The sequence below is a fragment of the Semicossyphus pulcher genome, unplaced genomic scaffold, assembly GCF_022749685.1.
Source record: "Semicossyphus pulcher isolate SPU_LCO1_2020_fin unplaced genomic scaffold, fSemPul1.0.p SCAF_10, whole genome shotgun sequence".
NCBI classification, from domain to species: Eukaryota; Metazoa; Chordata; class Actinopteri; order Labriformes; family Labridae; genus Semicossyphus; species Semicossyphus pulcher.
In genome coordinates, this window is record NW_027211604.1 from 13,238,080 (window position 1) to 13,265,812 (window position 27,733).

General features: G+C 42.7%; 1 protein-coding gene across 1 annotated transcript in view; it reads right to left on the bottom strand.

Moving 5' to 3' along the window:
• Positions 1-3,277: 3,277 nt before the first annotated feature.
• The window catches only part of LOC138600558 (protocadherin Fat 3), a 68,500-nt gene continuing 44,044 nt past the window's right edge, over positions 3,278-27,733 (bottom strand). The window contains exons 31-52 of the mRNA XM_069672015.1: positions 26,829-27,025; positions 24,398-24,551; positions 24,059-24,292; positions 23,665-23,843; positions 21,417-21,630; positions 21,107-21,321; positions 20,878-21,015; positions 20,538-20,681; positions 20,258-20,455; positions 19,602-19,879; positions 18,952-19,514; positions 18,714-18,845; positions 18,377-18,534; positions 17,731-18,262; positions 17,306-17,459; positions 15,777-15,933; positions 14,498-14,908; positions 13,159-13,422; positions 8,840-8,927; positions 8,159-8,218; positions 5,143-5,208; positions 3,278-4,005 (exon numbers count right to left, since the gene is read on the bottom strand). Coding sequence (XP_069528116.1) covers positions 3,278-4,005; positions 5,143-5,208; positions 8,159-8,218; positions 8,840-8,927; positions 13,159-13,422; positions 14,498-14,908; positions 15,777-15,933; positions 17,306-17,459; positions 17,731-18,262; positions 18,377-18,534; positions 18,714-18,845; positions 18,952-19,514; positions 19,602-19,879; positions 20,258-20,455; positions 20,538-20,681; positions 20,878-21,015; positions 21,107-21,321; positions 21,417-21,630; positions 23,665-23,843; positions 24,059-24,292; positions 24,398-24,551; positions 26,829-27,025 — 5,264 coding nt within the window. The remainder of the gene's footprint in view (positions 4,006-5,142; positions 5,209-8,158; positions 8,219-8,839; positions 8,928-13,158; positions 13,423-14,497; positions 14,909-15,776; positions 15,934-17,305; positions 17,460-17,730; positions 18,263-18,376; positions 18,535-18,713; positions 18,846-18,951; positions 19,515-19,601; positions 19,880-20,257; positions 20,456-20,537; positions 20,682-20,877; positions 21,016-21,106; positions 21,322-21,416; positions 21,631-23,664; positions 23,844-24,058; positions 24,293-24,397; positions 24,552-26,828; positions 27,026-27,733) is intronic.

The following is a 27,733-nucleotide window of genomic DNA, read 5'->3' on the forward strand; positions in this document are numbered from 1 at the left end:
TAGTAAAACATGACAGCAGAAGTGTAAGCAGCGCTGATTCACAGTGGGGTGGTTTCAGGTTTCAATCTCAGCCTTTTAAAGCCGCTGTCTTGTGTTGAGTTTCTCACAATATTCATGTTGGATGATGTCAGCGAGTTGAGCTGCAAACTACTAAGTGCCCACGTGTGTCAGAGTTTTTTTTTCTCATGGGTTAGTCTGACCTGCCTGGGATGTGTTCAGATCCGTGCTTCCTGCGCAGCCCCGAAAAGAATGGGTAAAGAGAAAGGACATCACACTGTGAGACAATGCATTAGGAAAGCCTGATCATGACCACGGTAAGACTAGTTTTACATCATGTTCAAAGACTCCATCTGTCAAGCACCTTTCAGAATAAATTCTCTTCAGTTAGTCTGAAAAAAGATGTCTTTGCAACAATAGTTTGAGTGGGAAGATACTTTCAATTTCACAACAAAAGCTATTCAAATCATTTAAAAAAGCTTTATTGGTATTTTTCCTAAAAACAGGTTAACAGTTTGCCCTTGAATTTTCAGCCTTGTGTTACCTTTCTTCACAGTGTTACATCTCCAGTTAGATACACGTCATGACATGAACACACGGTAATCTCCTCCGTCCGTTAGCCGCACAGAGCAGTCTGCTGTGTTTCATTGTTTATGTCCTTGAGTAAAAGCGGAATGTTTTTCTCTCCATCGCGGCATGTCAAAGGCTTTTTTTTTTATTGTCCTTTTCAAATGAAACGCAATGAGGAGTCATGTTTACCGCAAGATACACGGTAAGTCCGGCTTGTTCGCAATCCACAACTGTCCTGAAATGCTATGAGAACATTAATCCTTAAACACTCACATCTCGCCTGTTTGTCCTGCCTTTGTTTGAGAGCTGTTCACTGTTTAAGTTAAATTCTGCTTTGTTGTGTGTGCGAGCTGGGAACACAGCAGCATTTACACTGTGTTATCAGTGTGGCGACCATGTGTGTACATGTCTCGGGTGAGTGGTTTTGTACTTCACGGCTGCATTTGCACATAATTCTCTGAGCCTTTCAGCACAGAAAGTCTGAAAATTCATATCACATGTTAATACCAGGGTAAAGTGGGCTTAAAGGAGAAGTTTGGTATTTTTAAACTTGGGCACTATTTGTTCAAATTTGTGTGTCGAAATGACTCACAGGAACAAAGACTTTTGGAATCAGTCAGGTAGATGGCCTCCGCTGTAGCCGCGATACAGCCGCAATGGCTGCAACTTAATTCAGGGCAACTGCGCTCGATCAAAGTACGTCCACTAAAAGTGCTTGTTTTTACCACTGACAGGCTCAGACTGTTACTCCAGATGTCCGACAACATTACGGAAATGATCCCGATATCCCTTTTTTAAAGAGTCGGATCTTTTTAATGTTACCAGAAACAGAAGTCTCACTCAGGGAGAAGTCTCGCTCTGAAAACACGCCGGTGGTGAGAGTTACCTGAACAGGACGTTGGAAACGTGAGTTAGAATTGGAGAGAGGATTTGTTTATGGAGAGGATAGCCAGAAGGAATATATTTCAAAAGCCACGGCTGACTGTTTTCCTGATTTTGACGATGAAGATGAGGCATTTGAATTCGATGGCCAGGGGTGTCCAGGGATGGTACCTCAGACACTACAGGACGCTGTGTAAGCACATCGGAGGATTCCCCCGCATCTGATCAACAGGGCTGTGCTGCAGACGTTATTTCATGTGCCCAAAATAAACTGGAGGAGGCGGCCAAGACCACAGGGACCAAACGGGCCACTATCTATCGAGTACGTAGACCTAACATATTTACAGGCATCTAATCTCTTCACCTAGTAAAGTCACTGTTTCTGGTTACACAAAAAGGATCTTACCCCTCGATCCCACAGGATTCGTGTCCGACGAGTCCATACATGGCGTTTTATTTTGAAATGACCAGATGCCCTATGCTGTTTTCTGTCTGACTTCCTGTTTGGAACGATCTGCTCTGTTCAGCTTGATGCGCGCTTGAAGCGGCCTCCGTCAAAAATAGACTCTGCGCGTATCTTTGGCTGAGTAGAGCAGAGAGACGCGCCAGAGACGGACCGCGGCGCGTGCTGTGGAATCACGAGCATTGACTTGAATGGGCGCGATCGACTCCGGAGGTCACGGCGTACACGGGATGCGCTAACTCTTTAAAAAAAAAGGACGATCTTTGTAGGGATCATTTCCGTAATGTTGTCGGACACCTGGAGTAACAATCTGAGCCTGTCAGTGGTAAAAACAATCACTTTTAGTGGACGTACTTTGATTGGGCGCAGCTGCCCTTGATTATGTTACAGCCATTGCGGCCGCATTGTGGCTATGGTGGAGGCCATCTACTGGACCGATTCCAAAAGTTTTTGTTCCTATGAGTCATTTCGACAAACAAATTTGTAAAAAAAATAAATAAAAAATAGGGCCCAGGTTTAAAAATACCGAACTTCTCCTTTAATTCTATCTGAAGCGCTGCTTTGGTAATATATACAAGGTACAAAAGGTACACTGAGACTGGTATCAAAATCTGCCTTTTAAATGAATCTGCGTGAGTTACAATGACATAAAACATATGTAGCAGGTCTTAAGACGTGTATTTCATCATAGGTTTATGAGCCAGATTCCCATAATGCTTTAGTTCATGATGCCACCAAACAAATAACTGATGTCATAATTTAATAAATAATAAAGAAACAATGAAATGAGCTCTAATGGTAATCTTAATAGCATCTCTGAGGCTGGGACTTCTGTTGTCTTCAAAGCAGCCTTCAGCGTGTCAATAGACATAACAAATGCATTACACGGCCGAGCACACAAAATGATTGTGTGTGTCAACAGAACGAGGTATGAAATGAGCGATAACATATGTACATACATTGTCTAAAACACGGACAGGCTTGGCTCTTTTTTTTTTGATGGTAATAAATGCCGCGCTCCAGTGGCTCTATAAATATTAAATGTAATAGCATTGATTCGCAGCCAATCTCTGCTAAATCTCATGCAGCACAGGTAGAGGCGTCAGGAGAGAAAACACACATTTCCTCTCATTCCTCCGCTTATAAATGAGCCAGGGGATTGGTGGAGGATTAGTGTTTGCTTACAGCGGGATAATAATGCAGGATAATAAAAGTATATATGGTAATATGCTCCTTTAATTATTTTTAAGGTGGTGGACCGGCGGTGTGGTATTATTAATGTCAGGTTTAATCAGAAAGGGCCGCAGCCTCTCTTCTATTAATAAAGAAATATTAAATCTATTTGTTTTAAACAGTCCTGTGTGCTTATTGGAATCCTTCCCAGTCCGTGGGCTCAGATCTGGTCGACGCTCGGTTTACACGCGTGGCTCTCCTGGCTCTGAGCGACACCAGGTTCAGCAGTCTCTCCAGCTCGTCCCCGGACCCTGTCAGGCTGCTGGATTCGAGTCCTCCGCGGTCCTCCTGCGACCCCCTCCACTCCCCTCCCTGTAGGTCCCACGCCCTGAGCGGGGGCAGGAGCTGGGCTGGGTGCAGGTTGACGCCTGGAGGGCTTGACGGGTATCCTTCGTAGGCGGCTCTGGTCGGTGGTAGAGTGTCATAAAGGCTCTCCGAGTCCTCACTTCCCTCCTGGTTGTGGCTGGACTCTTGGTATTCCTCGTAAACAGGCGAGTCCTCACAGCTGTCGTGGCCGAGCGCCTGCTGAAGGTCTTTGTAGTCCTGGTGCTCCCCCCTTTTACCTTCCTCATCCTGCCTTCTCGCTTCTTCTCTATCCAGGAAGCGTTTCCGCTCCCACTCGCCAGATTGATTCCTCTCCCACTGGAAGGTCCTCTTCTCGGTCTCCCGAACCCTCTCTCGGCCCCGGTCCCCGCTGTAGCCCATCACCCTGTAGTCCAGCTGGAGGGAGCGCGTGCTGCCTCCTCGTCGGATGTTCTGCTGGGTGTCGCTCAGGTTGTAATGGGATCCCGACTCTTGCGGACGCATGCGTGATGGCGACAACCAGCTGGAGGTCTGACTGGAAGACTCCCAGTGGTACGCTGAAAAAAAAGAAAGCAGCCCAGAAAGAATAAATATGATCAGTTTAAAATTGTCAATAGTAGATCGTGAAACAACAGGAGGAGAGGTGACCTACTTTAGAGAGTTAAAGGATTTAAGTTATCATACTGCGTTAGGAGCCTCAGGCTTTTTTCCCTGGACAAACTAGAGCTCCTGAATCACTGGAATGATGTAGTCCTCCCTGGAATATGTGTGTTTTATTACAAACAGCCTGTCTGCGTGGCACAGTGTGAGCTAGACATTAGATTATCCATCTCCTCGGATCAGCGAAAGGTGCCACATCAATAGATGACTTCACTTCTCAAACAGCTGTATCATTGCAATCTTATCTACAGGAGGTCAGGGAGGTGACACCAGGAAATATGGTTCACATATACGTTGGAGATAACTCCTGAAGTCACAGCCCCAGGTGTAGAATTATTACACGAGGTGACAGGATCAGGGATTTCCTGCCTCGTTATAAACAAACTCGTGTCGGCTTCTTGTGTTCGCCTCTACTTTTTTCCTGTGCTTATTATCTACTCCCTTGATCTCCTTTATTTTTATAGAAATGTGCTCCTTGTTAGTTTTATGTGTGAGAATACATCTGTGTGCGAGCGGGGGGTTTATGAGTTGCTTTGTTTCTCTCTGTAGCACTATGGGATTCCCAACGTGCTCCGTGTTTACGTTGTGTAATTGCTCCCAACTCTCATTTAGAATTAATTTATGTGTAAATAAAATCAGACACAACAAAACCCCCTCTTTTTTTGTTGTTGTTTTTTACATGCGAGTTCATGCTGTTAGCGCGCTGCTAATCCACTACTCCCTACAAACTACGAGCATGCATGTTGCGTAATTTATGTTTGGGGTTAATGAGCTGTGAATGAAAAAAAAAAATCATATTAATGGAGCGCGGGGAAGCCAGAGGGGTCATCCTCTGTGTGGGATGTAGCGTTCCCTTCATTAGCAATGCCAACTCCTGCTGTATGATGCACATCAGGTGTGGGCAGACATCTCTAACAAACCACGGAGAAGAGTTCGTTCTGCATGCCATGCTGCGGAAACATCAATGCTTCTGGGTGAAATGTTTTCAAATTATAAAGGTTAAAAGGGGAAAAAATAATTAATAATGCTCTTACAATCCACAATGTACTCTTTGATGAACTCTACACAAATCTCATCTTTGCTCTGCAGGTGACGACTCGCTGTCAGTGAGGTGGGTGGGGGGAAAAGAAAAAACTCTCATGGGACAGGAGGCCTTTGATGATGAAAAGCTCTTGTCATTGAAACAACTGAATGCAGAACGACATGGCGACAGTTATGACATGGGAGAGAACACAAGAGAGGGAGGGCTGGCAGGTAGCCATTTAGCACATGTAAACAGACGCGCATACACACAAACAATTGTGTCTCATGCAGAGGAGGCTGAACATTCACAGCTAAACAGACATAAACTTGTTATAAATTAAAGTTTTTCTCTCTTATTAAACTAAATGTGCGACGTATGTTTGTTCATGTACATAAACGCTGAATCCAGAGGGTCATTTGGAGCAAACCTACCGTACAACAATTTCATTCATCGTTTAATTCTCCCTGTCTGGAATAAAGCTCCTTATGCTTCAGCAGCCTGGCGGTGACTGAGGCACAAACGCCGTCTTGCTCTGGGTTTGTAATGAAATGCTTTGTGGATCCAGAAAATTACACGCAACTGAGAACTAACAGACTCGGTAACGACATGTGAGCCAATTTGCATCGGTTTTAAGAGAGAGCTGATACAACACAGGGGTCCTGCAGGAAAGGTGCAAATGGATCTGATCTTTGTCCGAGCATTCGGTGAGAGAGGGGAGACGGCGTTCAGCCTGGAGATGATACCCCATTTAGGGTGAGAAAGAAAGTGTTTGAAGCTGCCGTCTCCTTTGCCATTCCACGCAGATGTGAGGCTTTGGCTCAAAGTGGCCCTAAAATCCTCGGAGACGCTCTTCAAGGCCGGGGTGAAGGCTTTGCTGTGCTTAGAGTGAGGCCGCTGTACCCGACTTGTCCAAGCAATTAAATGTCAGCATAAATCACATTATGTTAATCAACTATATATAGAGAGTAAGCATATAATTATAAGCAGAGAGAGTTGCCTTATACTGGTTAATTTTTGTTCCTATAGTTCGAACCCCAGTTCAGACAAAGCAGCCCTCTCTGTGAGGCGTTTGCATGTTCTCCCCGTGCATGCATGGGTTCCCTCCGGGTGCTTTCTCCCACAGTCCAAAGACATGCACGTCAGGCTAATTAGTGGCTCTTAAAACCGTAGTTGTGAATGTGAGCGTGAAAGGTTGCCTGTCTTTATGTGTCAGCCCTGTGATTGACGGGCGATCAGTCCAGGCGTACCCCGCCTCTCGCCCAATGACAGCTGGGATAGGCTCCACCCCCCCCCCCCGGGACCCTGAACAGGATAAGCGGTATAGATAATGGATGGATGGATGGTACATTTTTGACCTAATGTTTTTATACGATCGTAGAGCTTGTATGAGTAAGACTAGACTTAGGTATGACAGCATGTAACAGGATCTCAATCCAGTATCCAATCAGAAAGCTCTGAGAAAACCTTATTAAACCCATTTTAGATTTGTTTAAAACAGTCGGAAGTTGTTAGAAAAGGACTTTTAAACGTAACTAAAAGTTTAAGATGAAACTGAGATTTCTATCAGTAGCTGTAGCTACAATCTGGATAGCGATAGAGCTGAAAATATAGCTGAATATCTTTAAAACTTTCTTAAAGGGGGGTATTATGCTAATTTCAAGCTTAATATTTCACCTGTGGAGTAGCTTAGCATAATTTACAGTTAAAAAAACTCCTTATCTTTCTCACACTGGAGCTCTGTGCAGGCCCTCATACAGCCTCCGCCTGAATCGACTCAGTCAGCTCTGCTCTCCCTTTAAGAAACCCCGCCCCTACAAGCCCACTTTCTTCTGATAGGCCAGCTCTCCGCAGCCTGCTGAGGCTGCACTTTGGGACGTCACAAAGTGCAGCGTTTAGAAAAAACAGTGTGAAACCTGGCGTTCACAGCAGCCTGCAGATTGAGCTGAGAAGCCTGGGGATTACTCCAACATACTTTTACCTAGAGATTTGAAACTTCACGCACGTTTAGTCTGAACATCCAACATTGTGACAGTATATACAGTATATGTCTTAAAATGTGAAACGGCATATTACCCCCTCTTTAAGCTTCTTTATCCAGTTACTGGAGGCCCTGATATAGAACTGTAAAGCTAGCAAGGTCGTCATATTGATATGAAATACTAACACTGATGCTTCACTGTCTTTTTAAGACGCAACTACACACAGACCAAGATAATTATTGATAAGGAACCACTGATTACTTTAAGAACTGTTCTGTGTGGGACATTTTCTGGTTTAATATAAACTGTTCTTTTTTTTTATCGGCCAATATGTGCATAATATTATGGTTAATGTGCTATGTATGCTATAATCTATTTATATAATGTATAATGATGATCTATTTGATCTGTATGAAAAGCCTGCTACCTGAATGTTCTTTGCTTTTTACTGGATTCAAAGTGAAACAGCCAATCAGAAACCAGCACTAGTTAGAAGTCAGGGAGCACAACAATGCATAGGAGAACACATTTACATTCTCTGTAGCAAAGGAAAAAGTGGCATAAACAGAAATGGCAATCTTTGCTGCATGGGTGATGATAAAATATTCAGGGAGAATAATGTAAAGAACACAAAAGGTATAAGGTTTGGGGATCACAGCTTGAGAAATAAAGCCGGAGGGAAGGCAAGTTAATAAGATGTTTTTCAGTTGCTTTGCAGCTTCGCTCACCAGGGCTGCTCCGCCGCTGTTCTTTGTCCATGTTCGACACTACAAAGGGAGAGAGAAAGTGAATGTCAGAGAAAGATGGAGACACAACAACACAGAAACTAAAGGGGAGAAATTGAAACATGAAGGGATTCAGTGTTGGAAATGGACAAACAATATTGGAAACCTAAGCAGGACGTCTTATTCTCAAAGGAAAGGACGGCAGAGGCTGGGCTGCATTCAGTACATTATACCTCAGTGTTACAGCCAGAAATAAACACCTTAGTATGAAAAGACAGACACAAAAGAGATGTAGGAGCTAACAGAAGATACTATTTCATACCTTCACTTTCAATATTATCAACGGCGTCATTGACCAAACGGATGACTGTCACTATGGAGGCTGTGCAGGATGCAGAAAGGGAAGCAGAGAACAATAAACAATGTCAGTGCAGTCATGAAAGGGGTAACGTTTCATGTCCTGGGTGTGGCTGAGCGTGTGTGTGTGTGTGTGTACACGTGTGGAAAGCAGAAGAGACATGAGGTGTGTGTGTGTGTGTGTCCCAAAAGGGAGTGCAAGGGACATGAGGAGTCTTTTCTTTGCAGCTCCAGCAATTAACCCACTCACGTGCACACACACATGATCATGAGGGTGTTTGGCTTCCACCCTCTTAAAGATCAATGGTATCGATTTATCTGGGAAAAAGAGACAAACACGATCCAAGAAAAGAGTTAAAGGTATCGAGTTATCTGGGAAAAAGGGACGCTGTAGAATTTCAAGAAAAGGGCTCAAAATTCGGACCCAATAGGACTTAAGATCTGCTGCATGTGAATGTAAGGAATCTCTTGAACACTGCTTTTGCACTAGAGCATAACAAGCCTGTTACTACATCCAGTGAGTTCTACCTACAGCGGATACAAAGCGCTGTTTCTCCCGTCTTCTGAACCTTTTCGGGGCCTTGTGTGGGAGCGAAGGATTACACAACAGACCAAAAGAAAGAGTAAGGATTGCACGGAGTCTTACCATTGTCATCGAATGACTCAGAGGTGTAGGAGCTGATGGAGTGCTCCTCGGAGGTGGAGTCTGAGAGGCATGTCATCTCGTCCACCAGCTGCGTCACGTCTAATGTGCAAACACACGCAAACACATGTGCATGTTAATTTCCTTAACAGCCTACTAGCCATATAAATATGCCCCACTTAAAATTCAGGGTTTAGCTGATAAAACATTTTAAATTTCAAGTAGTCAAAATGAAATTTTGGTCTTCTCTAAAAGGCTGCCTATCTTTGGAGCACAGCATTTCAAAGTCCCAGCACACCCAGTGCGACTGCAGGTGTGCTCATTTAATGCCATCTGCACCAGATGGAGGAGTAATGGAGGGTATGGACCACAAAAAAACTTGTTCTAGTGTAGTGTATTAGTGGCAGATGTGGTACACAAACTGCTCGAAACAGCAGGTACACTGGAGACATGAAAAAGCCAAAATCAAATTAAGAATCTCTAAAAAACAACAACTTTTCTTTCACTCCTGAACCTGACATGTTATCCGTGCCAAAGAGTCACAAGAGATTTCATCTGAAGTAAAGAGTAGGGTCTTTAGACAGCCTGAACCTGCATTTCTTTAGGGGCAACATTTCAAACAAATTGATGCTTACGAGTGAGTGTGATTCCTGACACCGTTTTCCTCCGCCGAGCAGTTATTTGGAGGGTCCCAATTTCTTTTGAGAGATTGCCAAACAACTGCCAGAGGTGCTGGACTGAAACTTATGTCACAATGACTTCAGATGAAGGCATGTAGCTGTGAGGACTGTGCGGTTTGTTAAGCCACACAGGTACGTCACTCGACCAGGTGCTCCAATCTAGCAGCAATAATACGCCTGGTTTGGCATTAGTGTTCACATTGGTAAAGAGCCATAGAAGACCAACAGAGCAGAAACCATTGGTATGGAGTCCAGCCATAATCCAACAGCTCTATTTGGAATATGAAACAGAGCTGGCAGCTTTGCTGATGTGATTAAAAGTAACTTGGCTAAACTAGAGAGGCTTTATGTTGGGAGGTGGAACAGATAGGAGAGAAAGCAGTTTGCATTTCAATGCCTCTTCTGCTTCTTCAGCCTAAATGTGGGAAAATAAGTATCCTGGAATGCTTGGAATTCTTTAATCTAAAACATGACGCTGTATTTAATGCATATATGAAGTTCTTCTGCAGCTGCTTATATTAAAATAAAAGTATGATGCATTAAGACTTCAATTTCTAATTCATCTTTAGATATTATTAGCATGGCATGTAAAAAGGCACGCCGATTTTTGCTGGGTTTTTTGCAAACAGGTGAGAATGCAGTAGTTTTCAGCCCAACTGTTGCTTTATAAAAAATATATCACTGGAAAAAAACAGCTTTTACTGGCAAAGCAATAAACAATTTGTCAGTGTTCCCTGCTAGCATGGATTGTTATTTTTGTGATTGGGGGCTTGCTACTCATAACAGGACCCGGCATGACTTCTTTCCCACTTTTCAGTACGTTTTAAAACTGTGCTTCTCACTGGATATTTTGCAAGCAAGCAGACGGAGCTCGGACCGTCTTATGGGCAGAACTGTGCTCTGTCCACGAGGGCCTGGATGTCTGGACATCAACTTTAGCTTTTCTTTTTTCCAGGCTGGGTGGTCGTGGTCCAGTGCGTATGGAACAAGTGAAATGCTCCTGTGGGGATGTGGGCAGCAAGGCGGTACCGTCAATCAAAATAAATAAGAAAGGCAGGGCAACAGCCACTGGTGTTATTCAGTATGCAGGCAAAGTTACACCTCTCAACATCCTGGAGTTTATAAAACAACAGAAAAACATTTTTTTAATTCTTTCTTTTGTTTTTCATTACCTTCCTTTTTCTAGCCCTAGTTCATTTATAATAATGGCCCTGATTAAACTGCAGTGTGCGAAAGCTGGTGGCCATGTTGTTAAGGACCCAACTCCTGCTCTAATCCTGAAAATAATACTCAGCCAGACAATCTTCTTTCATTCATTGCTTAATTCTGACAACATCCGACATTGTTTAAAAGGTTAGAGTTCACATTATTAAAAGTGTGTTTTAAAGATTTAATCTCAAAGATTTTCATTTAAATAAATGTCTGTTCAGTCAGTATCTATCTAGCCTAATGAGGTAACACAATGGTGATTGAGCCTATGGCCCACTGATGAAAGCCTTTGCATTTGCAGTATATCGTATTATTACAGACTGGGTGTCTGTGGCGATATTCGCAGAAAGAATCAGAATTGGCATCCAGTTAGTGACGCGTTTTCCATCACCCAGCAGTGGTTGGTCTGCCAGAGAGGGTAGGCGGAGCTAAGCGGCTGCTTTTCCGGTCTCTGCAAGTGTTGCGAGAAAACAGTAATCTACTATGGCTGAACAAACAAAGAAAAGATGGATGACTACAGATACAACTTCAAACATAAGTGAAAATCCAAAGAAAAAGAAACAAATTTGACGCTCAGATGAAGGCAAACTGTCTTAAAAGGAAAGCGTCCGTCAGCGAGGAAAATCAAGAGTTACAACCGTTACAAAGTGAGCCAACCATAGATGTCTGGTTAAATCGGGAAATATGCTCCCACAATTACCGTTTATCACCATTAGGGGACGACAAAGAGAACGAAACTGAAATCTTCAAGATTGTCAGTTTAAGTTAAATAAACTATTTTACTTACTACCACTACTACTACTTACTACCTTATTACCACTGATATTAAGCCCAATTATTCCATCCATTATCTATACCGCTTGCATCCATGAACAGCTGTTATTGGGCGAAAGGCGGAGTACATCCTGGACTGATCATCAATCACAGGTCTGATTCATATCTACAGGCAATTTTTAGAGTCACCAATGAAGCATGTCTTTGGACTGTGGGGGGAAGTAGGAGTACCCGGGGAGAGAACATCACACAGAACAGCCTCCTACGTCCGAACCGGGATTCTAACCAGGAACCTTCTAGCTGTCAGGCAATAGTGCTAACCACTGCACCACCGTGCAGCCCCAGCCAGTTTATGTCTAATCCAAACCTATAACTCTTTTAACTCTTGGCCTTCTTTCCAGTGACATAAAGTGAGAGTTATTGCAGTAATGATTCAAACTTTCACTTACAATGTTTTCTCCATCTGCATATTTAGAGGAAACATGATGCGATGGCGTCTCTGGGGCCTCAGTCGTCAAAATCATTCTGTCGTGAATCTTCAATTAAAACTGAATTTATTTTTCCAAAACAGCATAAAGAGCAATAAACTTCTTTTGAGACATCCTGCAATTATGGCCAAAAAATGAGCACCATGGGACTTTACTTCTCGAGTGTTTCATTATTCATTTCATTTATTTATTCATACGCAGCAGGTAGTGACAGAAAAACAGCCAATATGTTTCCTCATATTGACCTGTGCACATCCATTACAATATGCATTCATTTTTACACTCTGTTTCTGTTGTGTTAATAAATAACTAAAAGGTTTCCAATTGATTAATTAAACTGGATGTTAACACTGGAGTCATTAAGGCCATAAGCTGGACATTAGTTAGCTCTTACACATTAATTAATGGGGCGTGACGTAACTGTGACCCCTCTGGGAAATGCTTTTCTTTAACACACAACAGGGGAGCCAAGAAATAAACTATCCCCTCTCTCGTTCCCACAGGAAGGAATCAATAATTAACAGGAAGTTCCCACTGCAGGCGTGATTATTAAAACAACAGGTTGGACAGAGAATCGAAACAGGTGACGTCTAACTCAGCACTGAAATGCAGACAAACCGTGAAGTGTGTGTGCTCGCTGCTGACAGCTTAATATCAGACTGAACTATTACTCATGGCTCTGCAGTGTTTTTTAGTCCTTTCTGTTGACAGAGGTACATGTGACGCAAAGTTGGAAGTAACAACGGTTGAAAACCTTCTGGAAAAGACTTTCTTTGAGCCTAAGTGTTTCCTTATTTAACTTGTTGAGAAAAAAAGAAAAGGATGAGAACATAGGACATCAGTTCTGGCTGATTACCCTGACCATTGAGACAGAAGAGCACAGGAGACGTAAGCGAGTTATCCTCATACAAGAGGACATGAATTCTGCCGTTTAAAAGAAAAGTTATATTATCATTTATTGTTCCTTGGAAGTTTAAAGTAAAGCTTGACATGAAATTATAAGGAAAATCTAAATATAATTTCCTGCCTTTCTGAGACGCTTGATGTGCGTCATCTAAAACGGCGTAGATCATGGTGAAATAAGTTCAGTGGATATGATGGTATCAGTGTAACGCAATGGCTTCATCTGCCTTGTTGATCACATGGTAGAATTGTATACGTATGCGGTGGCAGTCTTACCCTGAGGACTGCTATCTCTCTGCGTCCTCTCCAGCTGGAAAGCTCTCTGCCCCCACTCGTCCTCCCTCTCGTCCCTCAACCTCTCCAGCCCTTCGTCCCTGGTTTCCTCTCCGTCCCAGGACACCTTGTGGGCCGGACTGTGCTCTGCGAGGCAGGACGATGCCAAGGGGAGATTCGGTGCCACGCTGCACACGGCCACGCCCCTCCTGTTGGCCACGCCTCGGACGGTCGACAAGTCCGAGAGGAAGCTGCTGAACTGTAGACGTAAGAAAACAACAACGCATAGATATAAGATATAAGAAATAAGTCTGGTGATGTTCTATATTGTGTATTTTTAACAAATCCAATCACAAGTACAAACTTAAATTTTTTTCCCCTCTGTAAACAGACCAACGTCAAATTTACCAGACTTCTTTCAACGGATTGATATGATTACAGTTAGTCCTCCAGATTGTGTGATTAGAGCCGAATCCCCGGTCTGTTCTTCATAGCAACGGTCTGTTATCAAGAATAGCAGACCTTGGAATGCAGTATTTAACCAATCAGAATCAAGTATTTAACACACCCGTTTAATTATTCATTATAATGAACGTGGGTGATGCAGCTCATTTCTAGCCAATCCAACATACATGTTCTGCTCCCATAAATCCGTGCTAGAAAAGACTGCATAGGCCGGCTGTCTGCCCCTGTTTAAATAGAAGTTTTTATAGAAGTTTTGTAGAAGAATAAAACCAAACCAGAGAGAAAAGTGCAGCTCATTCAATGTTTTCATCCCCTGTGTCTCACTGTCCACGTGTTGGGTTCTTATAGTATTTCTTTATTTCTACCACTAGGATGCGCTATTGTGAACATTCACTTTTATGCAAATGATTTATATTTCAATCTCAGTCTTATATGCTTAACTACTGTATCATAGAGCACTTTCCAATTGTTCAAAATAAATAATGGGGATATATTGGAGACTTTCATTGTCCCATGTTTTGTATCAGATCACAGCTCCAGCTGGTTCAGCCCTGAGGTCAGTGAAGTGGACAGTGAAGAGGCACAGCCTGTCCCATGGCTGTTTGTAAGAATAAGGATAGCAGAGGTACTTCCTCCCCCGAGTCTCTTTCAATAAAATGACTGCAAACTGAATTGCAGAAATGCAGCATCATGAAAATAAGGAAATGGAAGATATTGATTCCTGGGTTTCATTTCATTAGTAGTGTATTGTATAAAATATTGATATCAAGTTCGTTTCCTGTGATTACTTTGTGACTAAAACTGCCATTGTTATATTACAGAAGACAAATTCTAATCGTTATGAAAAATCGATCTACACTTTCACGTACCTGACTGCTCTCACTGGAGGTGGTCTTGTCACCATCTCCACTCCTCAGGCCGTGGTTGATGAATCCTCCTGGCAGAGGGGAGTGGGTCGTCGGACGTACCATGACCTGAGGAGGGCCCCCAGTGCAGCCTCCCACCTCGCCGTACGTGCTGGTGGCTCCTGGTGAACCCGACACACGCACGGCTTTAAACTCGATCCCCTCTGCGCCCACGCCGGTCTTATGCAGCATGTAGCTAGTTTCCGTGGAAATGGCGGACACACCCATCACGGTCCCTGGGCCCGGGTCGGAGTCCTTCCTAAATTTGATTTTCTTTCTAAAGGCCATGAAGAGTATCAGTAGGAGGATGATGACAAATGCGAGGACGCCAATGCCAATTATCTCTCCTGGTCCAATGTAAGACAGGGGCTCCGCCTGGGCGAGAGGAAGAGAGAAATCATAACAACGTGGATTTGTGTGCTGTGGGAACATAGCAACTCTAATTCAGGGGATCATATTTGGTATTCACTTCTCCTTCGGTGAAAGACAATTAGATTTTTTGTTATAGCTTCCAGAGAAAACTCGTTATGAAGGGGTAGAAGAAGAATCTTTAGATTAACCTGATTACACTATGTTGGTGAAAAATATTCATTGTGTGATGTTGGGCATATTTCCGATTCTTATCTCGTCCCAACTGCAAAGATTTACAACAACGTCTGGTCTGGCCTTTATGAAGAAAAGATTAATGCAGTGCATTTTTTGTTTGAGCAGAGATGAGTCAACTCTGGTAAAAATGGGAAACGTTTATTCAGCTTTGTCCACAGAAACTGATGCCTTAACAATAAACAAAGCCAACGTTTCTATTGGTTGTGAAAGCAACCTAGCAACCACGTCCACCTTGTTTACGTCTCTGCTAATTACAGTCTTCTTGGGAACAATAAAAGCACTTTCTTACAACAATGCGTAGCATTAACTGTGCTAGCAGCCTTACTATAAGGTATACGGCACAGAAAAAAGTCAGAGAGTGACAACCTCTAATGGAAACTGAGATTTAGCCATTACCTCACTTTCATTCATCTTCTGCAGAGACAAACACACAAGCTGGTGAATAAACCCTCCCCGGGAGGCCGCTGCACACTCAGAATTCTCAACAGCTGCACTGAATATGCCAAGTCCTATTAGGAGCAAGCTGAATGCGCAAAAAGTAAGCCGAAAAAACCCAGACTTTTTGGATTATAGTCGAGTATATGCTGTGAGATTAACTCCTGCATGAATCCACTTTCAAGTGCTGATCATACTTTACCTGCATGTCATCTCCAGGATTACCAGGCGTCTGATCATCACAAATCTGACCCTCGTACCCCTCAGAGCAGTTACAGTAGAACGACCCGAGCGTGTTGACACACTCTCCTCCGTTTCTGCAGCCGTCCCGCTCGCACTCATTGACATCCTCGTCACATCTGCAGGGGCATGGACAAATACATTGCTATGCATGGGAGTGGTGGAGATGATTTGTATCAAAGTGAGAGAGAGGAATAAAAGATGAAAGAGGTGACAGTGAGTTTAAAGACAGAAGGAAAATAAACACTTTGGAGATGATCTTTTCAGAGGGCCTTTCTTCTGCTCAATCAGGGGATTATCTTCACGGATTCCCCTATCATCCTCATTTACATGCTTCTGATTTAAAGAAATACGCCTCAGTGCTAAAACTCACACACACACAGATCTGCTCTTGGATACAGGCGCCAATCACACACAGAATATTACTCCACACACATACATGCTCTTAGCTTGTCATTTTCAACATGGTGCCCTTGCTGTGAGGGAGATGGATACTTTTTTTTTTCTTGTTGGGATTTTGAAAACATGTTACAACCTTCCTTGTATAACTATCAAAAGTATCACTTAACCGCTGCGAGTCATTGAGCATATACTACAGTTTACTATATACTATTATATTTGCTCATGAGTCTTTCTCTTTAGAAAATGTATATGTAAACGCTTATTAAGCCATGATTCAGCTTTAAAAAGGGACATTTTCACATTTTAATGTAATTTTCCAACTAAATTTACATTGTTTCATCCTTTTCAAAATGCATATTTTTTATTGTAATAATACTTTTTATCATTCTGTATGAAAACAAAAATTGAACTCATTAAACTAAACTTCAATGAAAAAGTTTTGCTTGTGGCGAAATACAGCATTTGCCTTTGATATGATGCAAATCTGTGTCCATTATTAGCTGATAATGACTCCAACAATCTGCTGCCTGAAAAACACAAACATCTTAATTTTCATCTGGTTTAATATTCACCTAAATCTAATTAAATCCAACTTCATCCGAAGCATTTTAACATCTTTGTCAGAATCCTAAAAAAAGCAGAAGAATTTTCTCTTTGAGGGAAAACTGCCCTCTAGTGGCGACTCCATCGCACAACATCATGCACAGAGAGGTTATTTCAAAGGCAATTACTGAGCTGTAATTAAGAAGGAAGCCAGAGAATGATTATAGGCTTTTCAACAGAAATTACACTGAATTAAATTAGAAACACTCATTTATCTCACACAATAGCAACTAAAACAACACAGTGGCTGCTGGGGTGCTAATGCGGGCTAATGAGTGTGTGTGTGTGTGTGAGTCCTACACATGTTCTAGCATGTTTGAGAGGGGAGATGCAGATGTTATTGTGTCTTAATCATCTCTTACCTAACTGTCATTGTGTTCATACTGTGTAAACAGGGCACGCAATTCATCAACACTGCAATACAATCAGTAATTAAGGTTTAAAGAGAGTGTGTGTGTTCGTGTGTTGCGGGTTATTTTATCTTACATAAGTCCCCCGAGTCCTCTGGGACAGCCACAGAGGAATGCGCTGCCTACAGGCTTACAGTCCGCTCCGTTCTGGCAGGGGTTTGGCATGCAGGATGTCAACTCAATTTCACAGCGCCCCCCAGTGAAGCCAGTGCTGCAACTGCACATGAAGCCTGTAAGAGAGAGATTCAAAACGTGTCATATGATGTCTAAAAACATGAATCATGTACACCAAAGCGGTATATACAACAGTCAGTACTAAACAGATTAAATATATACGTTTATGGTCACTAATGCACCAACAAGTCAGAACATTAAATCAAGTATAAATGCTGAAAATGACACACAAGCTATAAAAGCCGGGTGATGTGGTTTTTCATGCCAATTATTTACACAACAAGATGACTAACAACCGCACACAAACACACTGTCATCCAAACAGACCTCCAGAGGGCACGCTGCTGCAGATGGCTCCGTTGAGGCACGGCTGACTGACACATGGATCTGGATACAGCACGCAGCCCAGCTTGACCTCGTTCAGCCCGGCTATCTCAGCGTATCTGCTCCTCTTATTCTGAAGTGGCAGCTCGTTTCCGTTCAGCATCAGCGAGCCCAGGCAGCCCTGGAAGCCATCCTGGGCTCTTGGCGGGCCCCTCGCTCCGCGGTCCCCCATTGCCGGCCCTCCCTGGCTCCTCCCTGGCCCGGGGCTCGGCCTCTCGATTTGCCCGCTCAGTGGCCTCACTTGGGCCCCGAAGAAAAAGGATGAATCCGGAGCCAGAGGCCAAAGACGAACAGGGGCTCGAGCTGCTCGGCGGCGCTCCACGTAGCTGTCATCCAGTGACAGGAGGGTGTAGTTCCTAGTCAGCTCCAAGGCAACAGCGTGCCAGAGACCGTCGTTTATTGGTCTGCCAGAGATACCCATAATGCCGAGGGTGTTGTCGCAGTCCAGCTGGAACCAGAGTCGACCACTTTCAATCTGTGGATGGAAAAAGGAAAATAACTGTTTCTTTTATAACATGCCACCTCTAAAATACAGCCTTTGCTGAGCAATAGAAACAATACAATAAAATGGTAGCACAAATGTTTGTACCTTGAGCATTGTGCAGGGGTTTACACGTGTGAACATAATGACTCCTCTTCTCTGAAGTGTTCTTATCCTCAGGCCGAGCCTCATCTCTCCACTCTGGCCGCTCTCAGTCACTCTGTACTTGATGTAACTGTTTCCAGAGAAGCTGAGAGAGGTTTGTCCTTCACATTCACAAAACAAAGAGAGGATTGAGGTTTCACATTAAAGGAGAAAAGCTTGAGTATATTGAGACAAATTATAATCAAATCCTTGCGACATGACGATCTACTTTTTTTTTTTACCACAATCAGACACAAGGGAGTTTTTTAAACTTCAAGGAAAAAGAAGAATCAAACTCTACCTGCACACTCGTCTATTTTCTGAGTCTGACACTGGCAGACAGATGGCGCTGTTGGACCAGAACGGACACACTGCATGTCTGCTGGACAGGACTGACCTTCACACAGCTCCACAGGAGTGGGGCATGACCCTCCTGTTTGGAAAGAAGCAGACACAGAAATATTAGAAAGAAATATGTCAGAAAATCATCTGTCTTCTTTAAAAAATACTTGTGTAAGCATAAGTGCATGAGTGCTCACCAGGGCAGGTGCAGGCCTCCGTACGGCTGAACCGCGGCGTCACCATGCTGACCCTCTCTGTGTTGTAGGCGACACGTGTGCCACCCTCCATCACCAGTGTCTGCTCACACACCCTCTCCCCACAGTCCAGCTGCCCAGAACAAGCGCTGCTCACCACCGCGGCTCCAGCCAGGATGCCTCGAATCTGACCCCGATCTCCCGCCTCCTCCAGCTTTGCAGACAACTCTTTCCTGGAGTAGAACCCACCCATCCGTCTGCTCCCAGATGTCTCTGGCCTTTCCATGGCCAGAAGCAAGTCCACGCCTAATGTCCCCATCACCGGCTGCACACTGAGTATGTGGAGGGGGTCCTGTTGAGCTGGTGACCATTTCCAGCCGGCTAGCCCCCGTAGCATTAGTTTGATCTGGTTCAGGTAGCGGCCGATCAAGTCCTCCGGGGACACGGAGCTGAAGCGTAAGTTCATGGCGCTACGCAGGAGCACGTCTGTCACCTGTTCCACCTGGACTGAGACGTCAGCTATCACAGCGAAGCGTCCATCACTCACAGTGGCATTCATCTGGTACCTGACAGAGGACAAGAAAATGTGCTGTAACCAGTTTCACACCTGTGTGTGTGTGATAGAGAGAGTGTTTGTGTGGTGAAGTGTGTACCTTCCAGGTTCCAGGCCCGGCAGAGCCACAATGCTGCCATCCTGTCTGTTTATCTTAAACATGCTCTTTGGCTGAGGCTTCTGGGTGAACGACAGCACGTCATTGGGGTCTCTGTCTGTTGCATAGATCCGACCAATCGGGCCACCTGGGAAGGTATCTGTAACCATGACTATGAAGATTTCCAGAGGGGAGACGACGGGTTTATACTGACTGTTCCCGATGACCCTCAGAAATATCCAGGAAGAAGAGCTGAGGCTTGGTTTACCGGAGTCATTTGCCTAAGAGAACAAAACAAAGTTGCAGTTAGACATTGAAAAAAAGCAGATCAGGGAAAAAAAGAAGTTGCATGAAGTTAGAATTTCTTCCTGGGGAAGATATATAAAGATAGTTATTGCATAAAGATTGTAATAAGAAGGTCAAAGGATACATTTATGTTTAAACTGCATCTGCTTGCTTCTGTATAACCAAACCATTAAACATAGGGAAAACAAATGGCCTGGAGCTGGAACTGAAAAAGCAGCACTGTTAATAACTTCTACATCACAGAAATAAGTTTATATAACAGTACATTTCACCCCAAGACACTTATGCTGATGCTCACTCTGTGTAACCATGCTAACACAACTTTTTCCTGAATATACAGAGTTTAAAAAAACCTGTATTTCCAGCGTGAACTCTCTGGGGGAGTCCGGGCCAAACGCACGGTTGGACCTCAGGGTTCCAGTCTGGTCTAGGGAGAAGAAATTCCCCTCGTTTCCTGACATGATGCGAGTCTCAAAGGGCGGGCCATTTCTAGGTGAGTCTTTGTCGCTGATTGACAGCTTCAGCAGGGTGATGTCAGCGGCTTGGTTTAGCTGAAAATAAGGTAAGAGAGAGAGGAGTTGCGGAGATGCTAGCACAACATGCTAAGATAGGCTAACAAACTCCGACGGATACCTGTATGATGGCTGTGGAGTTGGGAGGGGTGAAGACAGGGGGGTTGTCGTTAACGTCGGAGACGTCGATGTTTAGGGTGACAGTGGAGGACATGGCGGGAGAGCCACTGTCGAACGCCTGCACTGACAGAGAGTACCTGGACACCTGGATGGAGCAAAAGGGGATGTAAGTGCGGTATCATCTGTATGTATCAGGCAGCACTGTAATGTTTGCATATTATGAGACTTCATTGGGTGTTGACCTTGAGCTGAAAGGTTATTTTCTGTCCTGGCTGTGCTCATGAACCAGAAAATTGCTATTGATTGTATCCGAGATATTGTACTTAAAGATGCATCCTTACTAGTTCTCGGTCGAGCCGCTTATTGACTTTGAGGACTCCTGTAACAGGGTCAATCCAGAAGTGGTTGCTGCGGTCACCCTTCAGGATAGAGTAGGTGATGCGCCCGTTCACCTGGCTGTCCAAGTCTTCTGCCAATACCTAAAAACAAACAAACAGAGAGAGTTAAAGAAAAGCTTATGAATAACACAGAAAAGTATAGACAGACTTCTATAATGAAAACAAACGTTACCCTTGTAATCGACTGCCCAACAGTTGCATCCTCGCTGACCAGAACATTGTAGATGTCCTGATTGAAGGCTGGAGCGTTGTCGTTCACATCCATGAGTTCAATGGTTACCATTGTGGCAGTGCTGAGAGGAGGGTCCCCGCTGTCCCAGGCCTCAACGGTGAGGTAGTAGTCCTTACACACCTCAAAGTCCAAATCATCAGCCACAGAAATAGAGCCTGAAGCATACAGATATTATGGTTTATATAGGATAGAGTTTTAGTTTTGCATTCAGGCCTGAAAATATCCCAATCATGCGAGGACCTCTGCTCACCCAGGTTTGTGTCTATGGAGAACTTCCCTAACTCGTTGCCCGATCGGAAAGTGTAGGTGATCTCAGCATTAGGACCAATGTCAGCGCTCGTCGCCAACACTCGCAGCACCTCAGTTCCTACAGCCACATCCTCGGGCACAGTAACTCCATAGTCCCTCCTCTGGAAGACGGGAGCGTTGTCATTCACATCCAGCACCAAAATGGTCAAATCAACCTAGAGGGAAACATTAGGGGCTGTTAAGCAGGAAAACCGATAAATTTGTATTCTGTTTCAGCACCATGGACAGTGGGCACACATACATCAATGGGAGCGAATATACTTTGGGCTTTACTAACAAGAAAGAGGAAAATAAATTGAAGTCTGTGTCCACCAAAAGCCCGAGAGAGACATTCTTGCCTTCTGGATAAATGTTCCGTATTTGTGGCATTACTGAGTCTGACAAATGCTGTTTTTTCTCTATGGAATCTGAGGGAACAGTTAACCTTTTCTTGTGCTGTCATTTTCTTTCTTTAAGTAAAGCTTTGTTGTCACAGAAGCAAACAACTCACCTTGTTATCTTGTTAGGAAAGCTGCTGGAATGTGTTCCTTTAATATCAGTAAATGTAGAATGCTTCTTTGACATTTTATTTTGAAAGGATGTATTGCAAACACAAAATACTTTTTTTTCTTTTCCTGTCTTTTTGCTTGATGATTCACGGAACTTTGACATGTTTTTTTATACTTCTTATTATCACTGCAAATACGACTGTCAATGTAATCGCCACTACTACTTTCTACTCAGCTTACTTTTGTTAATAAGTTGTTGTACTATTGTTATTCTATAAGGGCACTGTGTAACGGTAATTTAACCTCAATAGCCATATACACTTTATATTTTATACACTTTATATACTTATACAACAGTTAGTTCCGACCAAGTGATCTGACTGGATAAGAGGCATTCCATGAGTGATATAGAGCACATCATCACTGGGACTTTTCACTCTGTGTATCACTCCGCCTCAGCCAGGTGTTTTGAACACTGTTAATTAACATCACAGCAGACCGTGTGTGTCTACATTGATCAAGCTGGTACCTCTGAATCACACAGCAGACTCTTATTGCACTGGTTGATGATAAATTAAACAGATAAATGTACATGATAAAAACAGCTGATCTGTGGTCACCTGTAGACACCGAGTACAGGAGAATGTTTGGGTTGCTTGGCAACAAAAGTCCAGTTTCAGTTAAGTTGTGGAACTAGTTCAGTTGGTGGAGAAAAAAGTTATCTGTTGTTGATTACTTTTAATACTATTTGCCGCTTGTGTAACTGTTGTATAAATGCAATATCACACTCGAGGTCGTGGTGTTATACTGAATATCAGCACTCCCTCTCATGTGATATTGCTTAAACTTTAGGTCATTATTTTTGTATTACTCTTACTCGTTCTTCTTCTATCCCTCCCTGTACTGCTAATATATTACCTCCTGGAACTACTACTCTTACTACCACTGCAAATATGGCTACAACTACTGCAACACATAATATTTTAAAGTTTCAGCACCATGGTCAGCAACCTCTTAACATAAATAAAATCATGTCCTCTCAAAATGGCCACTCCAGACTTTCCTTTTGCCTCAGGCTTGTTTTCATTTTGTGTTTATGGTTTGTTCTGGCAGCCCTCAAAAGGGCCGGATGGATGCGAGAGAGCCAACACTGTCTCAGCTGGTCTTATGGTCCTCTCTCTCTTTTCTGCTCTGCCTCTCTCTGAAGCTGTCACCTTCCCCGTCATTCCCTCCCCATCCTCTTCACAATTCAATGAAGATTTACCAGATTAGATCTACTAGGCTCTTTATCTGATCTCCTCAGTAAACATCATGTTTATATTCATTGGCTTCTCTTATCCATGAGTATGGACAGAAATACAGAGTCTATATCACCAGATGACTCCATGGCTGACTAATCTGCTACCTAATATGAAGTATATAAACTCGTACATCATAGGAGTAAAAAAAAAACTTCTTGTCTGCTTGACATTGACCTATAAAATTGATCTATATATGACTTTGTATCTGATTTGATTACTCAGAAAACCATAATTATTATATAATCTTTAATATAAGTGTTGTGCAGACAGTGTGTAATGATAACAAACAAGTTTATCCATTATCATTTTTAAGCTAACCTTTCAGAATAAAGTTGTTGTAGGATTGTGAGCATTAAGAAAATACAACTGATATTCACTGTTACTGGCACCAACAACAAACCTGTGAGGACAGCGCCCCCTCTTGCCCTGCTTGGTCCATAGCCTGGATTCGAACACGATAGGAGTCTTGGCTTTCTCTGTCCAAAGTTCTCTCCAGAATAACCATCCCAGACACCGGGTCGATAGAGAAGAACCCACTGACTGAATCCACCAGAGAATAGACCACCGTACGGTTCAGACCTGAAAGTACAGAAGATAAATTCCCCTAAGATTAATTATCAGCTAAATGTTCCCTTTCCTTTTTTGTACTCATCGTTTTTTGTTAAAAGACCCTTTTAGATTCTGATATATTTCTACTGAAAAAGCCACAACCTTGAATGGCTATGTGCTCATTATCAGCCTGGCTTGAAATGGTAACTTCAAACATAAAAGAGCATATCATCATCTCAGTTTACCTTCGTCAGGGTCGCTGGCTTGCAGCCGGGTAAGCAAAGCCTTGGGGGCAGCGTTTTCATACACACTAGCCAGGTAATAAGGCGAGGAGAAAGAGGGGGCATTATCATTCACATCCAACACTTTGAGTGAAATGTCAGAGCGGCAGAACAGCCCTCCTCCATCAGTTGCCTGGGCAATGAGTTTGTAGGTGGGTGTCATTTCTCGGTCCATGACTGTGGCCGTGCGCAGCTCACCTTAAGACACAGATGGAGAGGCGTATAAAGCTCTAAAGGACATTGAATCTTTGGTGTGTGTATCTGTTTTGATCGTGCTAAAGAAAAGAGAATAATTGAATGTACCAGTATTTGCGTCCATGTAGAAATCCTCGACCCCAATTCCAAACAGTGAATATTGGATTTCAGCGCTGGAGCCTGAGTCAGCATCTGTTGCAGCCACTGTCAGGATGCCCTTGTTAGTGGGAATGTCCTCAGGAAAAGAGGCGCTGTACACAGCCTGGCACACATAAAAGCACAGAGTGAATCCACACTGTAAAAAAAAAAACATCTGTCCTACTCATCTAAAAACACAGTAAACTGTTGGCCCTTCAATCATCCATTATCCCTGCTGATAGAGCGAGTTAAGTGCCCTTTGCTGACCCTGGCTCCACTCCTGCCAGATACTGCCTGTAGAAATAACCTTTGTGACCCCTGTGTTTGATCGAACACAGACCAGCACGACAGGAGAACTAATGTGGTGTGTCCAAGTACATTCAGGCTTATCCAACACTGCTGCTTTTGCTCTTAACTTCAGATTTATCCTGTCAATTTTAAAAGTTATATTTAGAGCTAAAATACGTAAATTAATTGGCAAATGTGTTATAAAGATTATCAGGTTCCAGCTTATCAAAAGGTAATACTCTGAACTATTTTTCTATGTTTTAAAGTTTGTTGAAATCTGAATTTTTACTAATTGTCAGACAAATCAGGTATTATTAAGATTCTTTCACTATTTTTGAGCATTTAATTCAGAATGAAAACAATTATTAGTTGAATCCCTAAAACTTTTCAAACAGTAGTCATTAGGAAAAAAAACTTAATATGGCTGGTTTAAAGTTCCTGTGAGGAACTTTTGGTTTGTGTTGATTTTGGCGCCCCCTGTGGACAAAGCTGTACTCTTTTCTCTCTTAGCTGATTTTGTCCTGTTCATGCTTAAGTGGTGTTTTTTAACAAAAAATCTCAGCGGTCAGCGGTTTCAGGCAACAAAAATAACTATATAGAAATAATCAATCTTGTTGCTGATGGTCTGGTTTGGTTTTGTAGGTCATATAGAGTCATCAGAATTAATTTCAGTCTTTTTCTTAACCGGGGAAAAACCTAAGCTTTAAGGGCTAGCTGCTGCTACCAATAGTACTGCTATATTCAACTTCCTCTGCCTCTCTCATCTCTAATTAACAGCGGCTACTTTAACTGCTGCAGCTGTTATTACCAATAACATTCTCACTAATACTTCATGTAGCTCTTTCTCACTAAAACTAATGCTAGTAGCAGAAGTCGGAGTCGTACAAGTAATTTTAAAGCAATTACTGCTTCTACTAATCTACTAAAAATAGTCATAATTAATAAGAAAACATGAAACAACGTGCTTTAAACGCAGTAATATTACACTGCTGGACTGTTAATCTTAATTTATTTATTTCTTGTAAAGGAACCATGTAAAGTATTAAATATAAATGCTAACATTTCATGTATACCAGCGTTAGCTTAAAGCTATTTTTTAAATATTCAGTCCCTCGTCCTTTGATACATTCGATGCAGCTACCATCTGATACGAGCAACCACAACACTGACTTGTCTGAGAACAGAAAGAATATAAGAGGAGCAGAGGACAACTGGAGGAATTGATTTCAAAGAGAATTAGTTTAGCGAGAGAGTGAAAGTTTCTCAACTAATTATGTGAAATTGAAGAATTGCAGAATACCACCAAATGAAAAGGGAGATTCCCGGAAGACTGCGGAGCCCATTTATCTTTGCTTTCACTGTGATTTCCTTTCATAGATCTGCCTTTGGCCCAGTATAACACAGAATATAGGACAAGTCTTAAAGTAGTGAGTTACTGAATGATTGAGTTTAAAATGATTGGGAGTTTTTTTATTACAGATTTGTTTGTGTAAATGCTGTCTGCTGTATAATTTATTAAGCACAGTGCATCAGCTTATTTGTATTGAGGATTATAATCAAACTATATGAAAGCTCTGTGTAAAAGCCAGTTTACTCTCACATTACAGGAAACTCCCTGAAATAAAGCTGAGTTCATTTTGTTTGAAGTAATTCCCACTAACTTTGGTACATTGTGGAAGAAAAAATCAATATTTTAACAGAACAAACTCTGTTCTACTACTGTTGAGTGTTTCATGCACTCACTCATGCATTATTTCCGGAGCTAAACCAGCTTTAATTTACCCAGGAGGAGTTTCATTATTGGAGGGATTGAAGCCTCAACTATAGTAACCAACTGAGACATTATGAGCCTGTATATTTTATTAGGTGTTGTGTGGTCAGATCTCAATAACAGATCATTAAAAAGTAGATTTTTACATGTCTAACGAGCAGTTAGTCCCTTGCAACTTTTATAACTTTATTATGATGTGATGTATTAGAAAGACATGCATTCTTTCTGTTTTTAGACACATTACACTAACTGAAAGTACTTCATCTCCCTACCTTCCAGTCTGCTCTGTGTGTGTTTGCTTTACATGTTTTTATTTCACTTCCATTCATCTGTATCCCTGACCTGGTTGCAGATGGGACTGTTGTCGTTGGCATCCATGACGGTAACCTCCACGGCGGTGCGGGCCACGTACAGGCCGTCGCTGGCTGTGATGTTGAGCAAATACCAGTCCTGCTGCTCTCGATCCAGCAATCCACTCACATAAACCTTCCACTCTCCCTGCACAAGGGCCAGGCCGAACACGCCCCGCGGGTTTCCCCCTGGAGATTACACATGAGAGGATTAGAATCCTGACACCGCGCCGAGATGAAAGAGGTGACAAAGCATTGCAACAGACGTGTGAATAAACAGGAATTGTTATTCAATCACAGAATACATTAGAATCACACACACACACAAATGTTGCAGGTAGCCTTTGGCACGATCAATACACATCTATCATTGTAGCAAAGCAGGTTGATGCGCAGCAGCAGTGGCCTTTCAAAGTTTAAAAATCTGACCTTTTATTACAGCACTTCCATTAGGCCAATCAGTATTTTTAAATGCCAGAACATGAGGCCAAAATATATCATCCTGAGTGATTATCAGACAGTGTTAAATGAATTAAAAGCATTAGGCTGAGTGTCAAGGTGAGAGTTCTGCTGGAGAGTCCTCACAGGGTTTTTTATTACACCTATAAAAAAGCAGTGACAAAACAAAGTCACGTGTGAAAGTCAAGACTCTCTCAGGGTGATTGATTCGATTGAAGGAGACAGAATAAAAAACATAGTGTCTTCTTTCATCTGTGTTGTATCCTGTTTAGAAACACAAAATGTGAATATTCAGGGTATCTCTGCCTCACCTGAAGTGTTTTGTTGTATAATGCATGAAATATTTAAAAGTTAATGTGAGAAATAAAAGGTAAGTCGTGTTTGACATTTGAGTTCAAACTCATTTAAAGCATGACCTTTGATAATGGCACCCCCATT